Source organism: Neophocaena asiaeorientalis, unplaced genomic scaffold, assembly GCF_003031525.2.
Source record: "Neophocaena asiaeorientalis asiaeorientalis breed wild unplaced genomic scaffold, Neophocaena_asiaeorientalis_V1.1 scaffold242, whole genome shotgun sequence".
NCBI classification, from domain to species: domain Eukaryota; kingdom Metazoa; phylum Chordata; class Mammalia; order Artiodactyla; family Phocoenidae; genus Neophocaena; species Neophocaena asiaeorientalis.
The window spans coordinates 5,187,077-5,212,603 of record NW_020172451.1 but is presented as its reverse complement, the minus strand read 5'-3'; the positions used below and the strand labels follow the sequence as shown (position 1 = coordinate 5,212,603).

Here is a 25,527-nt window from a genome sequence, read left to right as displayed (position 1 = left end):
AGCTCTCGTCATCTGTGTGTTTTGTCCCCTCCTTCCTGGCTGGTGATGCTGTGTTTGAGGACACAGAAGTTATGCTTGGACTCAGGTCACTGAATGTGTATTTATTCTGGCTGCTCTGCTAGTGAGACTTGCAGGGTAGATCCCAACTCCATTCCTACTACCCATGGGACCTTGACGGTATCTTTCCAATCAGTAAAATGACAATGACCGAGGCAGCCCACTTGCTCCATCAAGGACCCCTGAGGCCTTCCCCGCCTGCCCAGAGCGAGACTGGGAGAGCCAATCAGCTGCTGCCTCTTCTTCTGTATCACTGCCGCCTGCTGCTTTGTTCTGCCTCCCCCTCCCCCTCCCTGCTAATTACCTGCCTAAGGGATCCAAGACTGCAAGAACTTTCTAAGATGTAAGCGTCTGTGACTTCCCCACATCTTTATTTTGTGGAGAGGACAGTTGGGTAGATTGGTTCCAGTGGGAATGTCAGCATTTAGCTCCCTCCTTGGCCAAGTCGCCTGCACGTCCGGCCTCCGTTCCCTGGTCTGTAGTGGCACCCCTGTCCCCGGCTGTCCCCGGGAGCCTGAGTGAGCTCATATATGAGGATGTGGGGTGGGCAGGCCCTTGATAGAGGCAGACTTCCTTCCTCCCTGGTGCCGGCCCGTGGTCTCCATCCCCACCCTGCAGGCCTTTCTGGGTTGGGGGGCTTCAAGTTAGGCACGAAATGGGACAAGAGAAGGGAACTTGAGAATGAAGAGCTGGTAGTTTGCTGAAAGGGACTTCAGAAGCGTCCTCTCTCTTCCCAGCCTGTTAGCCAATGTCCTGCTACAGGACGACGACCCAGGGCAAAAGAACAACTTCCCCTACCCTCTGGGAACGTGAGGTTGGAGACTGGCACCCTCTCTCTCTGCCCTGCAGGCCAGGCTCCTTTAAGACTCAACTCCAAGGTTGCCTCCTCCAGGAAGCCTGCCTGGGCTGTCATCCATTCCCTTCTGGGTCCCCAGCATCTTCACGTACCTACATTGTTTGTGTCCTGGACACTGAGGCCCTTGGGTCAGGGCCTGTGTCTAAGTCGTTGCCCAGCCAGCCCGGCACCAGGCCTGATACGTTCACTAAGTGGTTGTTGGATGAGCGAATGAACAGGTGCAGACAGAGCCAGATCCCATCATGGTTACACCGGAAAATGTGCATTTAAAAAAAAAAAAACAAGATTTCTTTTATTGAGTGGAGGAAATTTACATTTACACCTGAAACTAACACAACACTTTTAAAATATATATTTATTTATTTATTTGCGCTGCGTCTTAGTTGTGGCTCGCCAGCTCCTTAGCAGTGCCATGAGAACTCTTAGTTGCGGCCTGCATGTAGGATCTAGTTCCCCAACCGGGGATCGAACCTGGGTCCCCTGCATTGGGAGCATGGAGTCTTAACCACTGTGCCACCAGGGAAGTCCCTAACACAACATTGTTAATCAACTATACTCCTTATATAAAATAAAACGTTAAAAAAAAAAAGAAAGAATGGATTTAATAACCTTCTACATTTGCATTTTAACACCTAAAACTTGCAACTCTTTGTGTATGGTGCCCTTTGTTGGAAAACATAGCTGCTTTAAAAATATAGCCACTAAAAGGTATACATTAGATCCACTGGGGATCTAATGTATAGCACGGTGATTATAGTTAATTAACTGTATTACATACTTAAAGCTGCTAAGAGAGCAGATCTTAAATGTTCACACCACAAAAAGAAAATTGTAATTATGTGACAGGATGGAGGTGTTAGCTATGGTGGTAATCATTTTGCTATATATAAATGTATCATACCAACACATTGTTCACCTTAAATGTATACAATGTTATATGTCAATTATATCTCAATAAGGCTGGAAAAAATAAAGTAAAAAACAAGTGGATCCATATAGCCGCCCCTACTTTCCCCATCCCCTGCCTCTCTGACCTCTCAGTACCAACTACAAATAAAGGGAACCAAGAGACGAAGTGTGTCCCTCCGTTATTTTCTCCAAACAGATGCTTCCATGCAGCTGGGGAAGTGGGACACTCGTTTAAACTTGGGGTACGCTTCAACAGAAGGCTTCATCGCTCATAGAAGGCACAGAGGGGGCCCAGGAGGGGAGGGAACGTCGCTCTGAAGGGGAGGAAGCGGGTGGGCCCCAGCAGGCTTCGGTCCGGGACAGGCTCAGGGCGCGCCTCCCTCCCCTCCAGCTATGCCGATGACCGGCTCGTACACAGTAGGTCCTCAAAACTCTCACAACGTACTTGCCGAGCATCTGCCGAGGGCCCGTGCCTGGCATTTTACGTGTTCTGTCACGAGTCCACAACCCTGAGGGAGAGGAGGTACGGTTAGGATACATATTTTACTCGGGATTCAGAGGACATCTGTTGAAGGCCTACTGTGTGTCAGACCCTGAGCTGGGCTTTGAGGGTACAGACGAAGGACCCTGTGCTCGGGGACTGTCTGTTCAAGCTGGAGACTATTTTTTATTTATTTTTAAAAATTTATTTTATCGCAGTATCGTTGATTCACAATGTCGCGTTAATTTCTGCCGGACAGCAAAGCGATTCAGTTATACATATATACAATAGTTTGCAACTGCTATGTAAAACTCACAATCCCTCCCTCCCCCACCCCACTCCCCCTTGGCAAACACGACTCTGTTTTCTGTGTCTGTGAGTCTGCTTCTGTTTCGTAGATAAGTTCATTTGTGTCATATTTTGGACTCCACGTATAAGTGATACTATATGGTTAGCCAGCCTCCTGCTGCAGGACGACCCAGGGCAAAAGAACCCACTTCCCCTACCCGCTGGGAACATGAGGATGGAGACTGGCACCCACTTTCTCTGCCCTGCGGGCCAGGCTCCTTTAAGACTCGACTCCAAGGTTACTCTTTCTGACTTACTTCATTTAGTATGATAATCTCTGGGTCCAACCATGTTGCTGTGAATGGCATTATTTTATTCCTTTTTATGGCTGTGTAGTATTCCACTCTCTAAATACCGCATCTTCTTTACGCATTCATCTGTCGATGGACCCTTAGGTCGTCTCCACGTCTTGGCTATTGTAAATAGTGCTGCTGTGAACATAGGGGCGCATGTATCTTTTTGAATTATAGTTGTGTCCGAATATATGCCCAGGAGTGGGATTGCTGGATCATATGGTAGCTCTATTTTTAGGTTTTTGAGGAACCTCCATACTGTTTTCCATAGCGGCTGCACCAACTTACATTCCCACCAACGGTGTAGGAGGGTTTCCGAGACAGACAATTTATCAAAACATAAAATAACAGAGTGATGACTTTGGGGCAGGAACGACGTGGGGTGCCGTGCCGGTCACCCAGGGGACTTAGGGGTGGGTTTAGGAAGGGCTCCCGGAAGCATGAGGAGGGGCTGGTCGTTCAAAGCTGGGGCGAGGCTTCCGGCAGATGGACCAAAGGAAGCCTGGCCCCGTTGGGACGAGCCCTGTTGTTTTGAGCTCCGTGGTCCACTCTGTTGACCTCGGGGAGCCATGCCGACAGAAAAAGGTCTGTGACCTTAGCTCTGTGACCCCGTGTTCGGGTCAGTGGAGCCTCCGGGCAGCAGCTGTCCGGGCCGCTCAGGGTGTTGGCTCACACTTGGCTGGTCCGGCTGTCCACGCCTTCCCCCCAGCTGTCACCAGTGTCCAGAGCTCTCACCCGGCCAGAGCCTGTGGCTTCCTTGGGAGGGAGGGTGCCCAGTTGCCAGGGCAACCAGAGGTGGGAGGCCAGGGCCTCAGGCAAGCAGCTGAGCTGCTGCAACCCCAGGGATCGAGCACCAGGGCAGGCTGATCCTGGCCTGTGGTGCAGAACAGCGAGGACCCTGCTAGTACCTTGCCCCCTAGGCAGGAAGGGGGTGCAGGTTGGGGGAGCATCACTCACCGCCTGGTCCCCGTGCCTCCCAGCTGCCTGCTGCAGCCCCGGCCCGGCTCGAGAGGGCGCGTGGGCGATGAGCGTCTGCGAGTGGCTGGCACAGAGCAGGTAACAAAGGTGGGTGGACACGGCTGCGGGGCTCGCCCCTGCCCTCGGGCCCCACCTCGTGTCCATACCGGGCCGGAAAGCGGAGGGATAGAGGAGTCCAGGCTGCCCTCTGTGCCAGGGACACCCTGTGGGCTCCCTGGGGGCTGGAGGCTCTGGAGACAGGGACGGTGCCCAACCTCGGTCCTGAGGCTGAAGGATGCGTGCTGTACTTAGTTAGCACTTACGGTTTGCAGAGCCAGGACAGCCGGGATGGGGTTTAAGCCGCACGCTGACCCCAGGAAGTGGGGAGCGTAAGGCCATGGTGCCGTGGGATTCCGGCCTGTGTGAAGGTGTGAAGGAAGGTGCCGGACTCCCTGTGGGTGCCACGCGGCTGTGCAGTGTCGGGAGCCCATGGCAGTCTAGCCTGTGGGCTCCCGAGTCGGGTCTAGCAGCGCTTCTCTGCCTCAGCGCCCTGCACGTTTTGCAGGGTTGATTCCCGGTGGGGCAGGGGGTGGCGGACACGGCAGGGCGTCGAGCAGCACCCCTGGCCTCTACACGCCAGATGCCAGTAGCACTCCCTGCTCCGGACGTGGTTGCCTCCAGTGTCCCCAGACCCTGCCACATGTCCCTGGAGGGCAAACTGTCCCTGGCTGAGAACTACGGAGCTGGAAGGAGGCTGCCTCCATGGATGGTGTCCTTAGGACCTCCACCAGACCCCACCTGAGCTCCCACCCCAGGAGCAGGGGATCAAGGGAAGGGAGGACTCCCGGCAACCACTGAGCATTTTTTCCAGGGCCCTCGGTACCTGGGTGCCCAGGATCTGCCCGGAACACACGCACACCTGCACCCCCTGTGACCCGGAAGGGGTCCCCTGCTGCTCTTTTTAAAAATAATAATAAACTTTACTTCTTAGATCGGTTTTAGGAGGTTCCCAGCAATACTGAGCAGAGGGTGGAGATTCCCCATATACCTCCCCGCCCTGCCCATGCGCAGCCTCCCCGATTCTCCCTACCCCCAGAAGAGTGGTGCACTTGGTACCACCAGTGAACCTACACTGACAGCTCAGCGTCACCCGGAGTCCGTAGCTGACATGAGGGCTCATTCTTGGTGTTGTACATTCTGTGGGTTTGGACAAATGTATAATGTCATGTATCCACCATGACAGTAACATACAGGGTGTATTGTATTCGCGGCCGTAAAAATCCTCTGTGTTCTCCCTATTCATCCCTCCCTCCCCCAATCCCTGGCAACCCCTGATCTTACTGTCCTCACAGATTTCCCTCTTCTAGAGTGGCATGGAGTTGCAATCACACAGTACGTAGCCTTCTCAGATTCGCTTCTTCGCTTGGTAATACGCATTTGGCTCCCTCCGTGCCTTTCCGTGGCTTGGTAGCTCATTTCTTTTTAGTGCTGGAGGGTATTCCACTGTCTGGATGAGCGCTCTTTCTTTATCCTTCACCTCTAGCTCCTGAACAACCTGCAGGTGTGCAGGGCAGGCTGTGCTGACCTGGGATGCGAGGTTGAGCCTAGGTGGGACCCCAGACGCCCTGAGGTTGGAGCCTGGAGGCCCGGAGGGCAGAGCCTGGAGAGGGCGCTGCAGAGGGAGCGGGGGTGGAGGGGGGGACGGTGCTGAGCCTCCACGCAGCTGAGTCAGGAGGACCCCTGTCCTTGTAGACACTGCCACCGATCCGCAGCCCTCACCCTGTGAGCCTGCCCGGAGCCCACCCAGCCCGTCTGCCCAGAAATGCCCTGTGTTCACCTCGTTCAGGCCTGGAGACCCTGGGGGGCTGGTGAGACACAGAAGTGCCCTCCGAGTGCTCAGGGCCACACGCAGTGGTGCCCGGGATACGTTTTGGACACTGGGACCTCACCCTGTGGGACTGGCTCCACGCGGGAGGGGTCAGTGAGTCCCACACTGGCCAGAGGCCTGGTCAGAAACACACGTTTGCTCGGTGATCCATGCACATGCCCTTAAATCCCCGCAGTGTGTGCCGCCCGTGAGGTAGAACAGCCAAGGTGCCTGCCCCGTTTCAGGGCGTGACACGGGTCAGGAGCCCTCACAGACCTGTCGGCCCCACGGGACGGCAGGCCAATGCATCACGGCCCTTTCCCTCCCCTCCATCTCCGGCGCCTTCGTGGGTGGCTCGTGGGTGGCCTGGCCGCCGTGCCGGGCCTGTCACTGTCTGTGATGGTTGTGATGTGACGCCGTGCTGGGTGCCACTGTCCTGGAGCGGCCTGGGGTCTTAGTGTCCTGGGGCCGCTGGAACAAAGCACAGAGATGGGGTGGCTTCCACCCCAGAGATGGATTCTCTCATACTGTTTGTTTGTTCGTTCGTTTTGCTGTGCAGCGTGGCTTGTGGGATATTAGTTCCCTGACCAGGGGTTGAACCCGGGTCCTCGGCAATGGAAGCGCAGAGTCTTAACCTCTGGACGGCCAGGGACGTCCCAGAAATGTATTCTCACAGTCTGGAGGCCGGAAGTCCAAAATCAAGGTGTCGGCAGGGTTGTGGTTCCTCTGGAGGCTGCCGGGGAGGCTGCTGCCCGCCTCTTCCAGCTCCCGGTGGCTCCGGGTGCTCCTTGGCTCGTGGCTGCACCACTCCCGTCTCGGCCTCTGTCTTCATGTGGCCGTCTTCCCTCCCTCTTCTTTTAAGGACACCAGTCATCAGTGTGACCACACGAATGACCTCATCCCAACCTGATCACATCTGCAAAGACCCTATTTCCAAATAGGGCCACATTCACAGGCACCAGGAGTTAGGACTTCGACATGTCTTTCTGGGGGATACAATTCACGCTATGATGCATGGTGAGCTCTTCCAGACCTGCCTGCTTCCAGAGTGCCGGGGCAACCCACAGAAGGTTGCAGTCGGCTCGCGAGGCCTGGCGGGGGTCCTCCTGGGGGATGAGAAGGGAGGCATCAGGTGGACACCTGGGGGCCACGAACTTGCCCGGGTGTTTGGGGAACTGCAGGGCTTCCTCGCTTCTTTGCGTTGATAGAAAGGTGGTCTGCTCACAACTTTAAAAGTCAGAGAGAATATGGGCAGGTAGTTAAACTTGACAGCTGGGGAAGCAGTTGTTTCACGGGCGGTGAAAAGGTACCTGGGCTTGTTAGGCCGTTAGTTGTGACATAAGTACAAACAGCAGGGTCCTTGAAAGTCGGGGGCCGTCGTGCAGAGCTGCGTGGTGGGAGCGCTGGATTGGAGTCCCAGGCTCGGGCCCCGGGTCCTGGGCCCTACGCCCTGCACGTCCTGCTTGCATCCTTCAGAGGCGATGCTGTCAAACATGGTTGGCAGGAGGTCTCTGCCCTCCCTCCAGAGAAGCCCTCCCTTAAGGTGGTGTCCCCATTTTTACTGATGGCAAAACCAGCCCCGGGAGGAGCGAACTTGCTCGAGGTCACACACCCAGATGGGTAGTTAGACCTGGATCCTCACTACCGAGTGAGCCCCGCCTCTTTCCCTGGCCAGCGTTCTCGTGTCCGGGCACACGTGGGAGAAGGGAGGGAGGTATCTGGATGCAGCAAAAGGGAATTGATTTCCTGCGATGAGCGTCCTTTTCCCCATTGGTTTGCTAATGTACTCACCGCGCCAGGTGTACTGTAGATGGGCCTGCCGGGGTCCAGAGCCCTGGCGATGACTCTGACGTCTGGGCTGGTATTTACTGTTTTTAGTGACTTGAATGATGACCAGGCGCAAGAGCCTGTGGACCCTGCAAGCGTTTGAAAATGACCAGTCTGCTACCTGAGGACCTGGCGGGTTGATTCCTGGAAGGACGTTGGCAGGATGGAGAAGCCAGGTGTTCCCGGGACAGAGGACACACAGAGGTCCAGGGCTGGGAGGGGTTGTGGAACACAGTGTGGCTGAAGAGGTCAAGCCATTAGCACATCCCTGGCTACTCCAGGCCGAGGAGGAGCGTGGTGGGGGTCTGACCCCCTCCCCTCCGACTCAGCCTTCGCCTGAGGTGGCTGGGCTGAGAAGCCACTGGTGGAGAAGCGACTTCAGATCTTACCGATCGTGAGGCCGTCCTGCTCTTTTTGCACCGAACTTAGTCCATTTTAGTGGATTCGCCGTCAAGCAGCCAACCTCCCCGGCTTCACTGTCACGCGAGTGACACGTGGGGACAGTTGTGTTTTCGTCCTCGGTGTTGATCGGATGCGTTCTTTGTGCTTCTGCTTCTGCTGCTCGTGGGACCAAGGCCGTGCCTGTTCCAGTAACGGTCGCGCCCTCGGAGCTTAGCCTGGTGCCTTGTGCGGAGCAGGTGCTCAGTAAAGCGGGTGCAGCCAAAGAATGTATTGGTTTGCTAACGTGCTGATGTAAGAAATTACCACAGATTTAGTTGCCTAAACCAGCACAAACTTCCTGTCTTTTAGCTCTGGAGGTCCTAAGTCCTAAAATCCGGGTGTCGGCTGGGCTGCGCTCCCTCGGGAGGCTCCAGGGGAGGGTCCTCTTCCTTGTCTTTTGCAGCTTCTAGAGGCTCCTCCATCTTCAAAGCCAGCAGCCCTGCATCTTCCAATCTCTCCCTGCTTGTGTTGTCACGTTGCCTTTTTCTCACTCTGACCCACCCGCATCCCTTTTATAAGGACCTTTGTGATGACACTGGGTCCACCCAGATAATCCAGGATCGTCTCCCATCGCAAGATCCTTTACTCGATCACATCAGCAAAGTCCCTTTTGTTTGTAAGGTCACAGTTTCCAGGAATTGGGACGTGGACATCTTTGGGAGACAGGGGACATTATTCAGCCTACCACAGAGGCCCCCGAAGAAGTAGAAAAGAGCTCTTAGGAGTTCCAGAAAGAAACACCAGAAAGGAATGTTTGAGTTTTGCAACATGCATTCATTCATTCCTGAATTCATTTATTCACCATTAACTCGCAAAGTGTCACTGACTGCTTCCTGTGGGCTGCGCCCTGTGCAGGGAGCTGGGGAGACAGGCAGGCCTTTTGCCTGCCCTTACGGAGCTATGGACACGAATCCGGTAGCACAGACGCAAGCGGGCCTCAAACGTGGTAAGGCTGGGAAGGAAGGGAATGGAATGGAACAGGGCACAGTGGGGGCCGGGGGTCGGGGGGCGCTGGGGAACCTGGCTTCGTCCTGGCTGGCAGGGAGGGAGTCTCCACGTGCCTGTGGCTCCCACTTGCTCCTTTGGGGCCCTCCCTCCAAAGGCCCATCCCCGGGAACCCCAGTGGGTGCCGAAGGCCCTTGTACTTTGTTCCCTTGAGTGTCGCATCCGTTCCGGATGGAGCCACCAGCCCCAGGGCACGTGGCTTCAAGCGCCCCCAAAGCCGCCTGCCTTTGGAAGGCACCCCTCTGCCCTGCAGCAGATTCTCTTGTTGAGATGAAACCTTCGCAGGCCGTGCCTGGCTCGCATCTTCAGGGGCAGATGGGCCGCTAGAGGGCGCCGTGCTCCTGGCGTTTCCCGCCTGCGGGTCCCAAGTTCTCTCCCGGTGGAGCGTTTGTTTCGGCGCAGGTGCACGGAGAATCGGTTCTTTTTCTTAAAATGACTCAACGATTTAATCTTCTTATTTTCTCAGCAGAGCACGCTTTGGGCTTGCCTGGATACGATGGGACAGTAACGATCAGGCTAATTAATACGAGTTTCACCGCACAGGAAGCAGCCCAGCTTGCTTCAGCGGACTTATTTTTCCCACTGCGGTTTCGGTTTTCTCTTATGAAGCACATTTCTCTCTGAGGGTGTTAACTTCATCGGGCGGGTCCTGTTCAGGTTTCTTTGCATCTCCCCATGGGTGGGACACATCACACAGCTCGGCTCCAAGGGGCCGGGACCGTGACCGACAAACACAAGACATCACGGTGACTTTTTTTTTATAATTGAAATACAGTTGATTTACAATACTGGGTTGGTTTCAGGCCATTTGCAGCAACATGGATGGACCCAGAGATGATCACACTAAGTGAAGTGAGTCAGACAGAGGAAGACAAATACCATATGATATCACTTATATGTGGAATCTAAAACAATAATACAGATGAACTTATTTACAAAACAGAAACAGATTCACAGACATAGAAAACAAATTTATGGTTACCAAAGAGGCGGTGGGGGGGAGGATAAATTAGGAGTTTGGGATTAACAGATACACACTACTATATATAAAAGAGATGTGGCTTTTTTTTTGATAATTCTGAGCAGAGGGGAGCAGAGCACCCCTCTGCTCCCACCTTCTGCCTCTTCTAGACTCTTTTTTTAAAAAAATTTATTTATTTATCTTTGGCTGTGTTGGGTCTTCGTAGCTGCGCGGTCTTTCTCTAGCTGCTGCGAGCGGGGGCTACTCTTCGTGGCAGTGCACGGGCTTCTCACTGCGGGGGCTTCTCTTGTGTAGCACGGGCTCTAGGCACGCGGGCTTCAGTAGTTGTAGCACGTGGGCTCAGTAGCTGTGGCTCGCAGGCTCTAGAGCACAGGCTCAGTAGTTGTGGTGCACGGACTTAGTTGCTCCGCGGCACGTGGGATCTTCCCGGACCAGGGCTCAAACCCGCGTCCCATGCATTGGCAGGCAGATGCCCCTTTTCTAGACTCTTTTTCCGTTATCATTAACTAATGATAGATTTTCATGACCAGTGACTGAAATTGCTTTCATCTACTCACTTAGAACCAGCATGATTGATTGGTAGACATGTGGCAGATAGGCCGTTCCCAAACCCAGGGGACAGAGCGCTCACATCAAAGAATCTACCGTCAGGTTAGGACCAACGGGGCCAGGATGCCGTGAGTCCCAGGAACCTGAGCTAAGGGGGCTGAGAAAACCCGAGGGTTCGGGGGACGCTGGCCTCACGAGTGTGGTCCAGCTGTTCGTCAGAGGGGTGGGGTAATGCACACGTGCCCGGGGGCTCCAGGAGAGCCCGCTGCACGATGGTGGCCCTCGGGGTCCCCAGCGCGGCTGGTACCCTTGCATATCCCCGGACAGGCATGTTCTCCTGACCCGGCCTGATCGGCCCCCTCTGCCTCTGGTGCGGCTGCATTTTAATTTCACTCCGAGTCAGTTAAGCAATGCTTCTGAGCCTCCTGCAGACTCTGAGCTTCCTGCCTGGACACCGGTCACTGGTCCCATTGATGGCAGCTGGCCTGGCTCTCTGCTGGCCGACTCTGGGGGGCACCTCGCACTTTTCAGGATGGGCGTGGGGGGCTCGGGTCAGGCTGTGTTGCTGGCCTCGTTACAGTGTCTGTTTTAAATGCTCAGCGACTGGCGAGATGTTTGTGGTGATGTCTGAGCTGTACATTCAGGGTCTTCGAGGTTAGATATGCCTGGTTTGCAGTTGGGAGGGTGTGTTTCAACGTCTGGATTCTTCGAGAATTGGTGACCTGGGGATACGTGGCCCCTTGTCATCCCCAACGGTTAATTAGCGAGGCTGTTTCCCCCTTGATGCTGGCAGATAACTCAGGCTTTTGGGATCTGGTTCGATTCTGTTCTGTTCAGGTGAGCACATTTTTCTAGGGTCTCCTCTGTGTGCGGGGCCCACCTCTGGGGGCACGGGGGTGATAGGACTTGAGCTCTGCCTTCTGGGGGTTTATTTTTTTATTTTCAAAAGATTTATTATGTTTATTTATTTATTTAATGTTTAGCTGCGTTGGGTCTTAGTTGTGGCACGCAGGATCTTCGTTGAGGCATGCGGGGTCTTTCGTTGCGGCATGCAGGATCTTTTGTTGCGGCGCACGGGCTTCTCTCTAGTGTGGCATGCAGGTTTTCTCTAGTTGTGGTGCGTGGGTTGCAGAGCGTGTGGGCTCTGTAGTTTGTGGTACGCAGGCCCTCTAGTTGAGGCATGCAAGCTCAGTAGTTGTGGCGCGCGGGCTTAGATGCCCCGCGGCATGTGGGATCTTAGTTCCCTGACCAGGGATCAAACCCGCGTCCCCTGCATTGGAAGGCGGATTCTTTACCACTGGACCGCCAGGGAAGTCCCCTTCTGGGAGTTTATAATGTAGCAGTGAGACATGGCACATCTGCTCGATTGGCAAACGTGGGCGCTCAGGGGCTGTCCGACCTTGCAGCTGTGGCATGTGCCTGGTGCGCCTGCAAACTTGTCGAGTGGGTGACTCTGGGACACCAAGCGCTTCCGGTTACCCAGCACTGGTGTGGGTGGTGGAACAAGAAGGGAGAGACCCAGCATTTACCACGTGACTGCTGCCTGAGGCACCATCTTGTTAAATTAGTTGTCATGACGACAGGTCTGGTTCTAACCCCTCTGCAGAGGAGAGATGGTGAAAGACGAAGGACTTAAAGCCCAAGGTCACAGGATGTTTCGAAATAGCCCTCCAAAGCCTCCGTTCTCTCTGCTATTCTGTCTGCACCGTCCGCGACCCTGGGCCAGGGGTTTGGAGGAGGGACAGGGCCACGGAAGAGGGGACGTTTGCAGCGGGCTTTGCCTCCAGGCTCAGGCTCTGGACATGGAGCTCCTGGAGGGGGCGCAGGCTGGCAAAGGCCCGGAGGGGTGACCGAGCCTGGCCCTGAGCTCTGCACTGGAGGAGAGGGTGGGATGCGAGGGGAAGGGTGTGGGTTTTGTTTTGGGAGTGGTGGAGTGTCAGGACAGCCCATGGGCAGAGGAGTGACCCCACGGCCTGCGTTCTGGGGACGAAGTCCGGAGACACTGTGGCGGATGGATCGGAGGAGGGTGAGGCCAGGAGCAGACACCTGGCCGTCCGCAGATCGATCCCCAGTCTCAGGCCCCCGAGGGATTCTTTCCACCTGATGCATTCTGAGAGGTGACTTGAATAAGTTGACCCACTTGCTTTCCCTCTGAAAAACCGACCAAATCATCACTCGTCCCTAAAGGATCAGTCATTCTTTTTAGAGCAAGAAGCCCGGAGCCCCTCCGGTGTCCTGGTTTCTGCTCGCCGGGTGGTTTATTTGGTAAACCTGACATTGCAGGATCACCTGGAAGTCTTTCTTCCCGTTCTCCTTCCCACAAACAATTCGTTTTTCTGTGGTTCTCACATTTTTCTGATCACGCAGGGCAAAGGGGAGGAAAAGGACTGCTTCTGGCCAGAGGGAATCATCCGTTTGATGTTGGCTTCTGAGCCCCAGCCTTTCCATACTTAGACCTAAGCAGCCTTTGGTATTAGGAAGACCCAGTGTCCGGGAACCGGGGGCGATCGCTTCCTTCCTGGTGCCATCCCTCCACCCCGCCCTTGGCCGGCAGGAACTCGCTCCAGTGGGCGAGGTTTGGGAATGTTGCCCCAGAGGCAGCCTGTCCCAGTAAGTCCCTAATTGCAGAGCAGAGTCCTTGCTCTCGAGGCCTCGCCCTCCACACGGCCCCATTGCAGTAATTGGGCTCTTGGTGACCCACGACTGCCAGGCTAATGGAAGCCTTAATGGAAATGCTCTTGTCCACCCGAGTGGCTGGAAGTGGCATGTTTTGCAAGAACGGCCTGTTCCTAGTGTTTCTGACTTTGTGTCTCTTACCTAAGTTCTCTCTTCGGCTCCACTTTGCCTACGTAAACGCATTTACAGCCATTTATTCATTCTGTGAATGTTTGTCGCACGCTTGTCACGTGCTGGGTTTTGATCAGCGTTTGGCCACTCGGCGGGGGCGGGGCAGAGGGCACACCCCACCACTTCCTGTCGGGGGATAAGGGTTTGTAGCTGTCACGTGCACAGGGAACTGTGGGAACCCAGAAGAAGGGCCCTAATGCTGCCCAGGGGGTGGGGTTACAGAGAACGCTTTAATGAAGAATCTTGGGGAACGGGTGGAATTGGCTAGATATAATGAAAAGGGCATTTCAGGTGGTGGGGATAGTGGGGGCAAAGGAATGGCCTCATTGAAAGGTGATGCAGAAGTGAGGGAGCCGCATCTGGGTTGATGAGAGGTGGGGTTTGTTCATCAAGAGTCTTCAGGTACCACTTTGAGGGGTTTGGGTTATACCCTGGAGCCGGTAGGAGCTCTGGGGTGCTCTATCCCAGGGAGTGACAGCCAGCCACTCAGTCTGCAAATGACAGAAAACCCAACTCAAAGTGGATTAAGGACAAAATGGCACTCGTTGGTTCATTTGACAGAAAGGTCCAGAGGCTGCCAGCCTCAGGTAAGGCTTGATCCAGCAGACAGCTGGCTCAGCTAAACTCTGTCCTCTTAGCTCTGTGGACCCAGTGCCTGCATTTCCAGGTTTTGTGTGCTGGTAAGACGATGGGGCAGCTTCCACCTGCATCCTTTCTGGGTCAAGGCCAGAGGGAAAGAGTGCCTGTCATTCTGCATTCCTAGGAAACTCTCCTTGTTCTGTTGGCTCTAATTGGGCCAAGCCCATCCCTGGCTGTATGCTGGAGAGTGCAGTGTGCCCACTGGCTGAGGTCTGGGATGCTGAGTCCTGTTTGACCAGAGGAAGGGCACATGGATGCTGGGGAGGAGGGACAGCAGAGTCCAATTGGTCTCCTGCAGAAGGGGAGAGGCTGGCTGGCTCGGGGTGGGAGGAGGCCACGGCAGAGCCTGCGGGAGGCCGACTGGCTGTCCTGGTGAGAGATCCCCTGGTTGCCCTAAGGACAGGACACGAGATGCAAAATCTGCAGAGGCTGGTTCTAGGTCTAGCATCTTGGTCCTTACCTTTTTCCTCTTTGCACTTGCGTACGTGTTGGTCCCAGAATCAAGTTATCATTTTGCATGAGTCGTTTTGGGTGGTCGGGGCTGTGATGTGTGGTTCCCTCTCCCAGCTTCTCTTTCCCTTTAGGTTGTCACTGTGTCCCCTGCGGCTGGCAGTGCTGCCGGGAAAAGCCCAAGCCTCCCCTGCATCCCAGAGCCATTTCTGCTGCTGAACCCATTCTGCTGGGACATGGGAACCAGCCCTTTAACCTAGAGGGTCTTGGGAGAAGCCAGGGTGGTCAGTGAACGCATTTAGTTTTACTGCTGAGAGGGCAGCTCTGCATTTGGCTCAAGAGTGATAACAGGGGGCTTCCCTGGTGGCGCAGTGGTTGAGAGTCCGCCTGCCGATGCAGGGGACACGGGTTCATGCCCCGGTCCGGGAAGATCCCACATGCCGCGGAGCGGCTGGTAACAGGGATTCATGGAGAAAGAATGGAATTCTGGATTCTCCCCACAGGCAGGAAGTGGTCTGTGCTTTCCTTTGATCCCCCCAAAAGCTGAGAGATTATGTAGTTTTGGGGGACCGCAGCCCCAAGGGGGTTGGAGCCATCCCTGACCAGCTGGGCCGGCTTGGGTGTGACTCAGTCTTTTAGGGAAGACCTCAACTGTCGTGGGAGCTTAGCATGATAGCGTGTGAGCTGGGCGCCCAGTCCTTCTTTCTTGAATACCGGAGCCATGGCGGGTGCTGGCCAGGTTGGGAGTTGTTGAAACGTGGCCCCTGTGTCGATCTCTAAAAGGAGCACGGAGTCGCTTACCAGCTTGGGTTTCAGGAGCAGAGGGGCGTGGGAATGTCTTCTAAGTTGTTGCTACTCAGGTGTGGTCTGTGGGGCAGCATCAACGTCACCTGGGGGCTGGTTAACGATGCTGAGTCTTGGACCCTCCCCAGACCTGCTGGGTAAGAATCCGCCCGTTAGCCCCTGAGAGCCTAAGTACTTTGACGTTTGGAGTCTGGGCTGAGTGTTTAGGAGGATGAATGGTTAGCCAAGGCTCCCAGGCTGGTTCCCGCTGGTGATGGGAGGGGAGATGACAGGGAGGTCCCTATGGTGATGGGGTCGCTCATGGGTGCTGTCCCAGAGCTGGTCCTTTCCTGCCCTACAGGACTCCCGTGCTGGGTTCCCCGAGGACGCGGGGCCCTCAGCTCCCCTCACACGACTTCCCCAGGCACACCCAGGCGGCACTGCACTGCCCCAGCGTCACCTGAGACAGACGCTATGGATTGACCTGCTCAGTGAAAGCACGGATGGGCTAAAATGGTCCTGAGGAGAGGCGATTCCTAGGCTCTGAGCTGTGTGGATGCCCCTTGCATTAGAAGCAGCGGTTTTCCTGAACTTGGAGGTGAGGATGGAGTTGCCTGGGGAAGATCAGTGACTCCACGCCGCAAACTCACTGCTTTGGGCGTGGCCCTGTGGCCCTCTGACTTCCTCTGGGATCTCTGCAGCAGGCACACCATCTCTCTCCCTGCAGACCCTCCCGCAAGGGAGCCCAGGGTCTGAGGTTTCCAGGCCAAGGCTTCACCTAAGGCAGATAGGGACCGTCAGGCCTGGATGGCTCATGGCCTGGGCTCTGAATCCTGCGTCTCTGCCTTTAGAAACCTCCCCAGGGGCTGAGTGCCTCAGGACAGGCTCAGCTGTACAGGCAGCCTCACCTGCTGCCCCCTCTGGTCTCCTTCCCTGTAGAACTGGCTGTCACCTCCCTTGAGTCCCTGCTGTAGAGCGTCTATTTGTTGTCTCTCCTTTTAACTTTAATTTTCGCAAGTAACATATGAACACAGTCACGACAAAGCCTTCGCAATCTCCTTTCTTTCCGTCACTCATCCCCCCAGAGGTGATGCTACTCTTGTCATGTTGGGGCACATCCTTTCATTCCTTTTCCTTTGAATTTAGTTGTGTACACATAAAAATACATAGTTCTAAGTTTTCTTTTTTTAAAAACGTATTTATTTATTTGCTTTTTGGCTGTGCCGCAAGGCATTACAGGATCTTAGTTCCCCGACCGGGGATCGAAACTGCGTCCCCTGCAGTGGAAGCTCAGAATTCCCAGTTTTGAGTTTTCTGATTCTGTATTTTACATAAATATCCTGCTGTATTATTTGAAACCTGCTTTTTAAAAGTCCACACCGGGACTTCTCTGGTGGTCCAGTGGTTAAGACTCTGCACTTCCACCGTAGGGGACACGGGTTCGATCCCTGGTAGGGGAACTAAGATGCTGTATACTGTGTGGCACAGCCAAAAATTAAAAAGTCAACACCATCACATGTATTGCACTTAATTAATTGTACGTTTGTTCCTCAAGAGACTTCTCTGTGCCAGGGGCCAGGCCAGGCTGTTGGGTGGAAGTGGCCAGGACACCTCCTTCCGTATGTCTGCACTCTGTGCCAGACTCCCCCGGCGCCAGGGGGCCTGTCGGCCTTTAACCAGTGTTCATTAGATTGGCACCCTGTGGAGCCCGAGGCTTGCCGCTGCCTGAACAGGACAGATCTTTAGCTGTCAGCTCATCGTGTGGGGTCAGTAACGCCTGTCGCCCTCCTTTGCATTTTGCCTTATTGAAATGCTCACATATTTATTTTAGCGTCTCAACTTATTTCATCTCGAGAAATGGCGTGGAATCTCGTGGCCCCGCAGAGCAAACACCGTACATGAGATACTCAGGCTGAGTGACCCTCCCAGTCACGGTGCTTTCTTGTTCCCATGGTCTTGTCAGAGCAGTTCAGAATCTCATCTTCCGCCAAGAAATTACAGTGAGTTAAACGTACATAAATACACCGAGCTCATTACTATGGGCTGGCATCCCCACGGCAAGGCCAGAATCTCTTCCTCAGTAAAAACATACCAGATCTGCCACTTTAAAGGTTAAGAGGCTCTTTCATGTATGTTTTGCTACATGGATCACTGAAAGTAATTTCACTCTTTCCCCACATCCCAGTCAGGAAGGGCAGCTGCTGTCTCCAAGGTGGTTATAGCCCTCCCTGCCTTTTACCCTGGGCAGGATGCGGTCATCCATCCACTGCAATCCCAGGAATCTGGGAGACGGAGCCTGGAGTCTTGACCTCCTGGGAAGGAAGGGCCGGGCCTCCCATCTCAAGGCCTTTACAAGGATGATGCGTTTGAATTGTGATTGGTAGGTCGTTTGATCACCTTGTCTTTGGATGTCAGGAAGGGTTGTCCTACAGCATCACCCCACGGCTGTCCGGTCTGTGGATATCATTGTTGAGATCTTATTTGGGCCCTGTTTTCACTCCACTGAGCTGTGAGATCTTTACATGAAGTACAATTTGGTTTATTTTTAGAAGAACTGCTCTGTTAAGAAGACCTTCATGGCTGATGAATCTAGTTATTCTGATAAATTGTAACTTCTGCAAAGATGCGATCCCTCTGAGTGCAGATGGGTGGTGGAGATTCCTAGAAAGCTCTCCCTTCCCCGGGGAAGCCTGGAAAGCCTCATTTAGCAGGGATTTTGTCAGGTCCTTCTCGCACACATGGAGCTGATCCCAACTCCTCCTCCCCAGCCTGGAGCGGGGTGGTGATAGGGGGCCGGGGTCTGGGCGCCGTGAACTCACGTGGGGACACTCCGTCCTTTATCCTCCTTTATTTTTCCTGGCAACTCCGAGGACCACTCCGTTTCTTTGAGTAGGATCAGTTGTAGCTGGGAGTGGGTACGTCTTGAAAAGGGCTGGTTAAGCGTCCACAATTGAGGCAGCTTTCCTGCCATTGCCAAGTTCTTCTTTCAGCTGTGGAGCCGGGTGGGGACAGCGCTGCTGTTTTTGTTGGGGTTTTCTCTGGTGTTGTCACTGCTTCAGCCTCCAAGGGCCGTGGCTCACCCACCATGGGGTCTTTTTAATCCTCGCTGAACCCCCCCGCAGGTGAGCCCCAGGGAGCTTTCTGCACCCCATCTTTGCCCCCTCCTGCCCTGGCACCCGTCGCGGAGAGAGAAGACTTTGTGTTTTCCAATCTGTGCTTTCCCTTGCGGGTAGCCTTGCTCTTTTAAAGCAGGCTGCTTTCAGAGTTGTGTTTTCCTAATGATGTAAAAAGAAAAAAAAAAAAAAACTGTCTGAAAGCCTTTTTTTGAGGGGGAAAGAGCCTGGGCATAAATAAATTAAATATAAATAAATAAGCGAAACCCATACAGAGAAAAAGATTAAAAAAAAAAAAAATCAAGGATGGAACCTTTGTGCTCGGCCTGGGGTATAAGTGGCAGGCTGTTTGTGAAACGTTTGAGGTTTTAGATTTTGATTCTCTTTCCTCCTTTTTATGCATTTGTCGTTCCAATCAGGAGAGGTGGTGTGTTTCTTAAACCTTGCCCGGTCTCTGGGTGGAGTGATGGAAAGAGAACGGGCTTTGGAAACACATGCGTCTCCTTCTGTTCGGCAAAAGCTGGAAGCTGACGCTTACTGAGCGAGTACCGCACGCCAGACATTGTTCTGTGTGTTTGGACTGCATCAGGCCCCATTTCACAGATGGAAGCTGAGGCACAGAGCAAATACGTAGCTTGCCCAGGATCACCCAGCTTGTCAGTGGCTGAGCTGGGATCTGAAACCAGCAGACTGGCTCCCAGTTTCTAAGCCCTTCGTTGTGCTGCCCCTCAGATATAAAGACCTACTATATGCAGGAGCTGAGTTAGCACTGGTGTGGGCAGACAGTCCAAGAAAGAGGTAGTTACAGGGCTGGCTGCATGATGTGAGCTGGGCAGAGGGGAGCCTGGGATGGGAGGGGAGTACCCAGGATGGCTTCCTGGAAGAGGCGGCCAGCAAGCTGAGGCTTGAAGGTGGGTAGGACTCAGCTGAGCATAGCGAGCGAAGACCAGGTTGAACTGGGTTCAGTCCTGACTCTAGGACTCGTGGTTGGTGTATATCAGATGCCTTCACATCTGATAAACGCTGGCCCAGCACTGACCAAGCCGGGACCAGCCACTCCCTCACAGACTTGTTAGGAGATTAGATGAACAGAAGACAGAGAAGGTGCTGGGCACGTAGTAGGTGCTCAGGAAATGCTAGTGGCCCTCTCCCACTGACAGGCAAGGACGGGGGTTAGAGTTTTACTGCGACCGGGGGTTGTAAACCGGTGGCCCCTGGCTGGCCCGCAGAATTTGAATTATTGCTCACATTTATAAATTGGGGGATTCTACACAAAACCCAGAATTTCCAGCATTTTTGGAAAAGCTCCTGTGATGTGGCGACCGTGTCTGCACAGCCCACTCTGCGCCCCGGAGCTGAGCGAGCGAGGCGTGGCTGTCCCCAGAGGGGCACTGGAGCTGTCACACGCTCTCCCTGGGTCTCCTCCAGCCTGTCTCCCTCCCGGCACTTACCCACCCCCATGTCCCCGTGTGGCCCACGGCCCCGAGTGTCACTGCGGGAAGGTGAACCTGGGTGCCTTGGGAACACGTTGGCTGTAGGGTTTAGGGTGGACAAGGGCGGACACTTAGGACCACGATGAATCCTCGGCCCCGGCACATCGAGCCCCAGGTCCTTTGAACGCCCATACCCACGGTGCACACCAGGGACCCCTGGATCTTTCTCTGCTGTGACACAGATAGTTGGCATTTCCAGTCATTGAAGTGTCTGACTTTCTGGCAAATGGACGAGTACTTTCAAAACCTAGACATTCCTGGGATGAGGGAAAAGCCACTGACTTGGCAGAGTGGGGTCCTCGGGGAGAAGCTGTGGTCCAAGGGGAGCCCCTCCTTCCAGACCCTGGACTGACCCTCAGAAGACCAAAATCAGATTTCAGCTGAAGGCTCCTCAGTGAAGGGACCGTGTCCCTCAGGGAACCCAGGCCGTGAACAATAGCGGAGCTCCAAAGGGGCCTCACTGAACCCCGCTGTGGTTCAGCATGGACATGGCCGCCACAGAGGGCTTCCGGAATCCCAGCTCTGATCAGTCACCCACAGGCTTTGCATGGAGTCCCAAAGTCCCTTTTTCCGGGATTCCTGCTTCCTCTAGGAAGCCTTCCCTGGTTTTCCCTGGGATGAACTTCACTGATTCCTCAGAAGCCCCTGTGAGGTAGGTACCGCTGCCACCCCCGCGTTCTAGACGGTGAAACTGAGGCTGAGCAAGGTGAAGGGACTTGCCGGAGGCCACATGCCAGCACATGGCACAGAGAGATCCGAGCCCTGGGCTCGTGGCCACAGACCCTCCTTGTTTTCCTCCGGGCTTTATGCTTAATAGGCCTGTGGAATGTGCCGTCTGGGTGGGTCTGTGAGAGCATCTCTCATCTATTAAAGCCGAGAGATCCTAGGCCCTGTCTAGTGTTATCTTTGATGTTGCAAAGGGCGGTGTGGAAATTCCTCTGTTTTTATGTGACCCAGTTTCTCTGCTTTGAAAATGTCGTTCCTGTTCTCCTCCCCGCTCCCTGTTTTTGAGACCAGGCAGCAGGGCTCCTGGAAGCATCTCTTCATCTCTGCACCCCACACCCCCATCTGCCACCAGTTGTTCTGGCCCACGGCCCATGTTCAGGCCAGCGGATGACCCGCGTGGTAGCTCTGGGGCTCCTGGGAGGAGCTACGGGCTCACAGTAAGGACGCACCTGCGTGGCTCACCTGTGCCCTGAAGTCCACCTGTGCGACCCTCCACTCATATGAAACCAGGGCCTTTTGTTCTTCCTCGGCCGTGAACATAACCATGGCAGACGGCCTTGACCGGAAGGGACCTCCCTGGCCTTTCTGTCCTCCTTCTGTGACGCTGGCCCAGGAAACCAGAGAGAGGAGCCCACGGCTGCTGCGCACACCCCCTCACACAGTTCACGTACGTGCCTCTAGAATATGCGAGAACTTTTGTGAAAAATCCCCTTTTCCTCCTTCCCTTTTCTGCCTTGGAAAGCTCTTTGCTGGTTAGAAGACTCTTTGTAACTTGTTAATATAGTAAAAATAATTGCTGAGATTGGGTCTGTTTTCTCAGCGGGACTGAGTGACCGGAGGGGATCTTTGGAATGGGGAGCGGGGCCGGGCGGGGTGCGTCTCCAAGTCATTTGCTCGTGAAGGTGTTAACACGTGTCTGCTTCTTACACAGAGTTAAGCTAAGGATTTGGGGATCAAAAGATGGCTGTGCGTGGGGTCTGCTCCTGGGATCGGGGGCGGCAGGGAGACTGTGCCTGTCTCCGGGTGCAGGGCTGGCCTCCAGACTGGAGGATTGTTGGGAGGGGTCCATTTTTTCTTCCCTCTTCTTTTAAATTGCGGTAAAATATACATAACATAAAATGTACCGTTTTAACCCTTTTTAAGTGTACCGTTCAGTGGCATTAAGTTCATTCACGTTGTGTAGCCATCACCACCCTCCATCTCCAGAACTTCTTCATCTTCTCAAACTGAAGCTCTGTCCCCATTAAACACCGACTCCCCATGGTTTCCCCCTATTTTCAGCCCCTGGCACCCCCCATTCTACTTTCTGTCGCTGTGAATTTGACTGTAGGGACCTCCTGTAAGTGGAGTCGTACGGGGTTTGCCGTTTTGTGTCTGGGTTAGTTCACTTAGTATACTGTCCTCGGGATTCGTCCATGCGGTAGTGTGTGTCAGAATTCCCTTCCTTTTTATGGGTGAATAACATTCCATTGTGTGTGTGGACCACATTAGTTTATCCGTTCATCCATCAGTGGACGCTTGGGCCGTTTCCACCTTTTGGCTGTGAATCGTGTAAGTCATTGCTGCTGTAAGGGTGTGGGTGTGCTTGAGAGCCCATTTTTTCACAGTCTTGTATCAGGGCCTTCCTGATGTTAGAACCCAACGTCCTGGGCCCCACTGCCGTGCTCCTTGTGAGGGACAGAGGGTGGCTTGTCCCCAAAGCTGGGTCTATGGCTGCGTCCAGGGAGCCCACCGTGTGCCCAGCTCTGGCCTCAGAACCTGATGTTCATCGTTTCATTAAGTCCTTCCAGGGGACCTGATGTTTTGAGAAAACAGGCAGAGAGGTTGCCAGGCGTGCCTGGGGTTGGGTCACCCTGGCCTTGCCTGTCCCAAGGCCATCACGTCCTGTCCCCTTGCTACTCTGTCCCCTGTCCCCTCAGGTCCCGGAATTGGAGATATTCAAGGTTCGAGGTGACTGCAGTATTGAAAGAGGAGGTAGGTTTCCACCTCTGAGGACGTTTCATTACAGAGAAGGCCTTGAAACTAACACAACGTTGTAATTCAATTACGATTTAAAAAAAAAAAAAAGAAAAAAGGAGGAGAAGGAAGGCTGGGCACTTGTCACTGGAGCTCACCGAGGAAGAGGCTGGTTTGGGGGCGTGTGGTCGGGGACTGTCACCCAGCGGTTCTCAGCCAGGGCTGGAAAGGTGCCCAGCGCCCCCTGCACCCACTGGATGGGGGCTGGAGCCTGGAGTCCAATACAGTTATGGCCGGTGGAAGAAATGCACCGTTAGCCCCTGGTGTCCTGGGGTGGCCCCCTGGCCAGTGTAAGTCGAGATGCTTTCCTGGAAGGTGTCTAGCGCGGGGGGCGAGGGATCCTTTCTGCACCTTGGCATCCAGGCCGCCCCTCTCATCGCGTAGCCAGCCCTGCGGTCCCTGCGACTGTTCAGGGCGCCCTCCTCCCCAGCCCCCGGCACCCTGTCTGCCCTCTAGACACGGTCCTGTGCTCCCAACTCCAAGTCTCCGGATCCGGTTTGTTAGATTCTGCTGTATGTTTCACTGCTCCCGACCCTGGGCATTACCTAGCATCAGACCAGCCGGATCCTGTCCCGTGAACGTGGCCACGGACGACGGCACTGCCTCGCCTGCTGCGTGCCGGGAGGGTCTTCACACCCAGAGTCCACGGCCGAGGACATTGCTGTCCAGGAGTGGGAGGGGAGCCCGCCCTTTTCAGGCCCTGTCGCTGTGATCCAAGCTTCGTCCATCTCAGCAGCCCTGGGTGGATCTGGAAGCACCCAGAAGCTTCCATGACATAGTCATGTGTTGCAAAGAGTGGTGAAAACAGCCTGGCCGGGCTTGGTGAGAATCGGGAACTCTCCGGCGTGGGTGAAGAATTGCAGAATGTATTCTTGGTTCGGGGCATTTTTCCTTGGACTCTTTCTGGGCAACCAGCCATTTAGGAATGTTTGTTAAATGCTTAAAAAACAGGAGTTGATTTCTCTCTGTTTCCACTGCCAGCATGTGAGGCCGCAATATTCCATTTATACTAACTGGCTTTTTCCTTTCTCTTTCTGCCTGACAGTGAGTGACTTGCAGGAAGAAGGGAAGAATGCCATCAACTTGCCGATGTCCCCTGCCTCGGTGGAGATCCACCCTGAAGACACCCTGCTCGGTATTATCGGTTTCTCCAGCTCCTTGTCGTGGGCGAGTTGAGCTTCCCAGCTTGCCGTTGGTCTGGGAGGGGCTGAAAAGGAGCATTCGTGGCCTTCTGATCAGACTCAGACGTCACATGGGGCTCTCAGCTCAAGGTCACGTTTAGAAAAGTCTGTAGGAAAAAAGCAAGCCTTCCCTTGTAGGTTACTGCCTTTCTGATTGCAAATGTCAGTTTTGTTGTGATTTAAGTATGAGGAGGCCAACGGATCAGGAGCTGACTGCCACGGAAAAGGTGGTTTGTTAAACTCACGGTTCCCGAGGTGACGGGGAGGGCAGCAGCCTCGGGCAGGAGGCAGAAGGAGTGACGGGAAGGCACGGGCAGAAGAGAAGCCTTTATTGTGGTTTTCACAGGAAGGAGTGAGTGAGGCAGGGTTCATAAGCAGGTTTGGATGGGCTGGTCTGGGTAATTTCAGGGGCCTCTGGGACACAGGGGCTGCCCCGAGCTGTCTGTACCTGGTCCCAGGTGATTAGGGCAGGGGCTGTTGGCTGGGTGTGTAAGAGCCCTGTGTGAGCTCAGTTAGAGAGGTGTCTGGGGGGTGTGGGCTCTGGGTTGGTTGTTTGCACGTGGAAGGCACTCCCAGGGGACACGTTTGCTGTTTTGGGAATCAGCTAGCTCTGAGAGCGGAGTCCCTCTAGGTACCCAAGGCCCCAGGATGTCAAAACATTAGAAAATACAGAAAATAAGAAACACGATTAACATACCCCCCATCTCTGCACAAGCCGGAGTGGCCTCCATGCCAGGGGCCTGCTAGGTGGGACCTGCCAAGTGGTACCGGCCCTGCACTCACCTCAGGACCGCATCCCAGCCGGCACTGATGAGGTGACGGCCTGGATACACTTGCCTTAAAGCGTGTTTTGGGATCCGATGGATCTGGAAGGCAGTCTCGGAACATTCCGCTTCTTTCCAAACCCTGCCTGGTTCAAAGGGAAGTCCCGGTTGATGCCTCTGTTGTGGTTCCCACGACAAGGCCAGGCCAGCAAGAGCTGATGGGGAAGAAATGCAAACGCACGTCCAGGCGGCTGACCTGCAGCCAAGCGCTGGACGGGCTCGGAGGTGCCGCCGGCGTCCCCTGCGGCTTCCCCTCTGCTCTAGGAAGAGCATGACCCTTCACTGATGCTGTTGTGTTTTGTCTTCAGTCTGGCTGCAGCCGCTGCCCAGGCAAGTGACCCTCTCCCAGGAGAAACTGGGGATGAACGCTGTCTGGAAATTACCCTGATTCAGAACAGGGTTTCTCCTGAACCCACCCCGTGCTGTGGGCATTTGGGACCAGATAATTCTTTTTTTTTTTTTTCTTAATGAATAAGGCAGCTTATTAACCCAGCATCATTTGTTGTAATGCTTCTTGTTGTACGTCTCCAGACATTACAGCGAGTCCCCTGGGATGGGGGTTCGGGGGACGTGATTGCTTCTGGCTGAGAACCCTGCTTTAGACCAGCAGGAGTGCTAGAAAGTAGATTTACTGTAAACGTGTGGCAGGCTATTGTTTTGTCAATATGCCTTGAACCTGCTTTTCCCTGGCCCCTAAGTCGTCTGTCTTACGTTTTTCTAAATAGCTGCTCTTGGGCTGGGAGTTGGCATTCTTCCGTTTGCTCTGTAAGGTTCTGCTGGCCCCTGAAGCTCTTGTGACCTTGATAAGAACCACCCTGGTTGGGCTTCCCTGGTGGCGCGGTGGTTAAGAATCCACCTGCCAACGCAGGGGACACGGGCTTGA

The 25,527-nt window shown here is 54.4% G+C and overlaps 1 protein-coding gene across 3 annotated transcripts in view; it reads left to right on the top strand.

The window, feature by feature from the left end:
• Positions 1 to 25,527, top strand: part of PARVB (parvin beta) — an 81,837-nt gene that overhangs the window by 2,118 nt on the left and 54,192 nt on the right. For all 3 annotated transcript variants that reach the window (XM_024737521.1, XM_024737522.1, XM_024737520.1), the window contains exon 2: positions 23,685 to 23,774. In XM_024737521.1, coding sequence (XP_024593289.1) covers positions 23,685 to 23,774 — 90 coding nt within the window. The remainder of the gene's footprint in view (positions 1 to 23,684; positions 23,775 to 25,527) is intronic.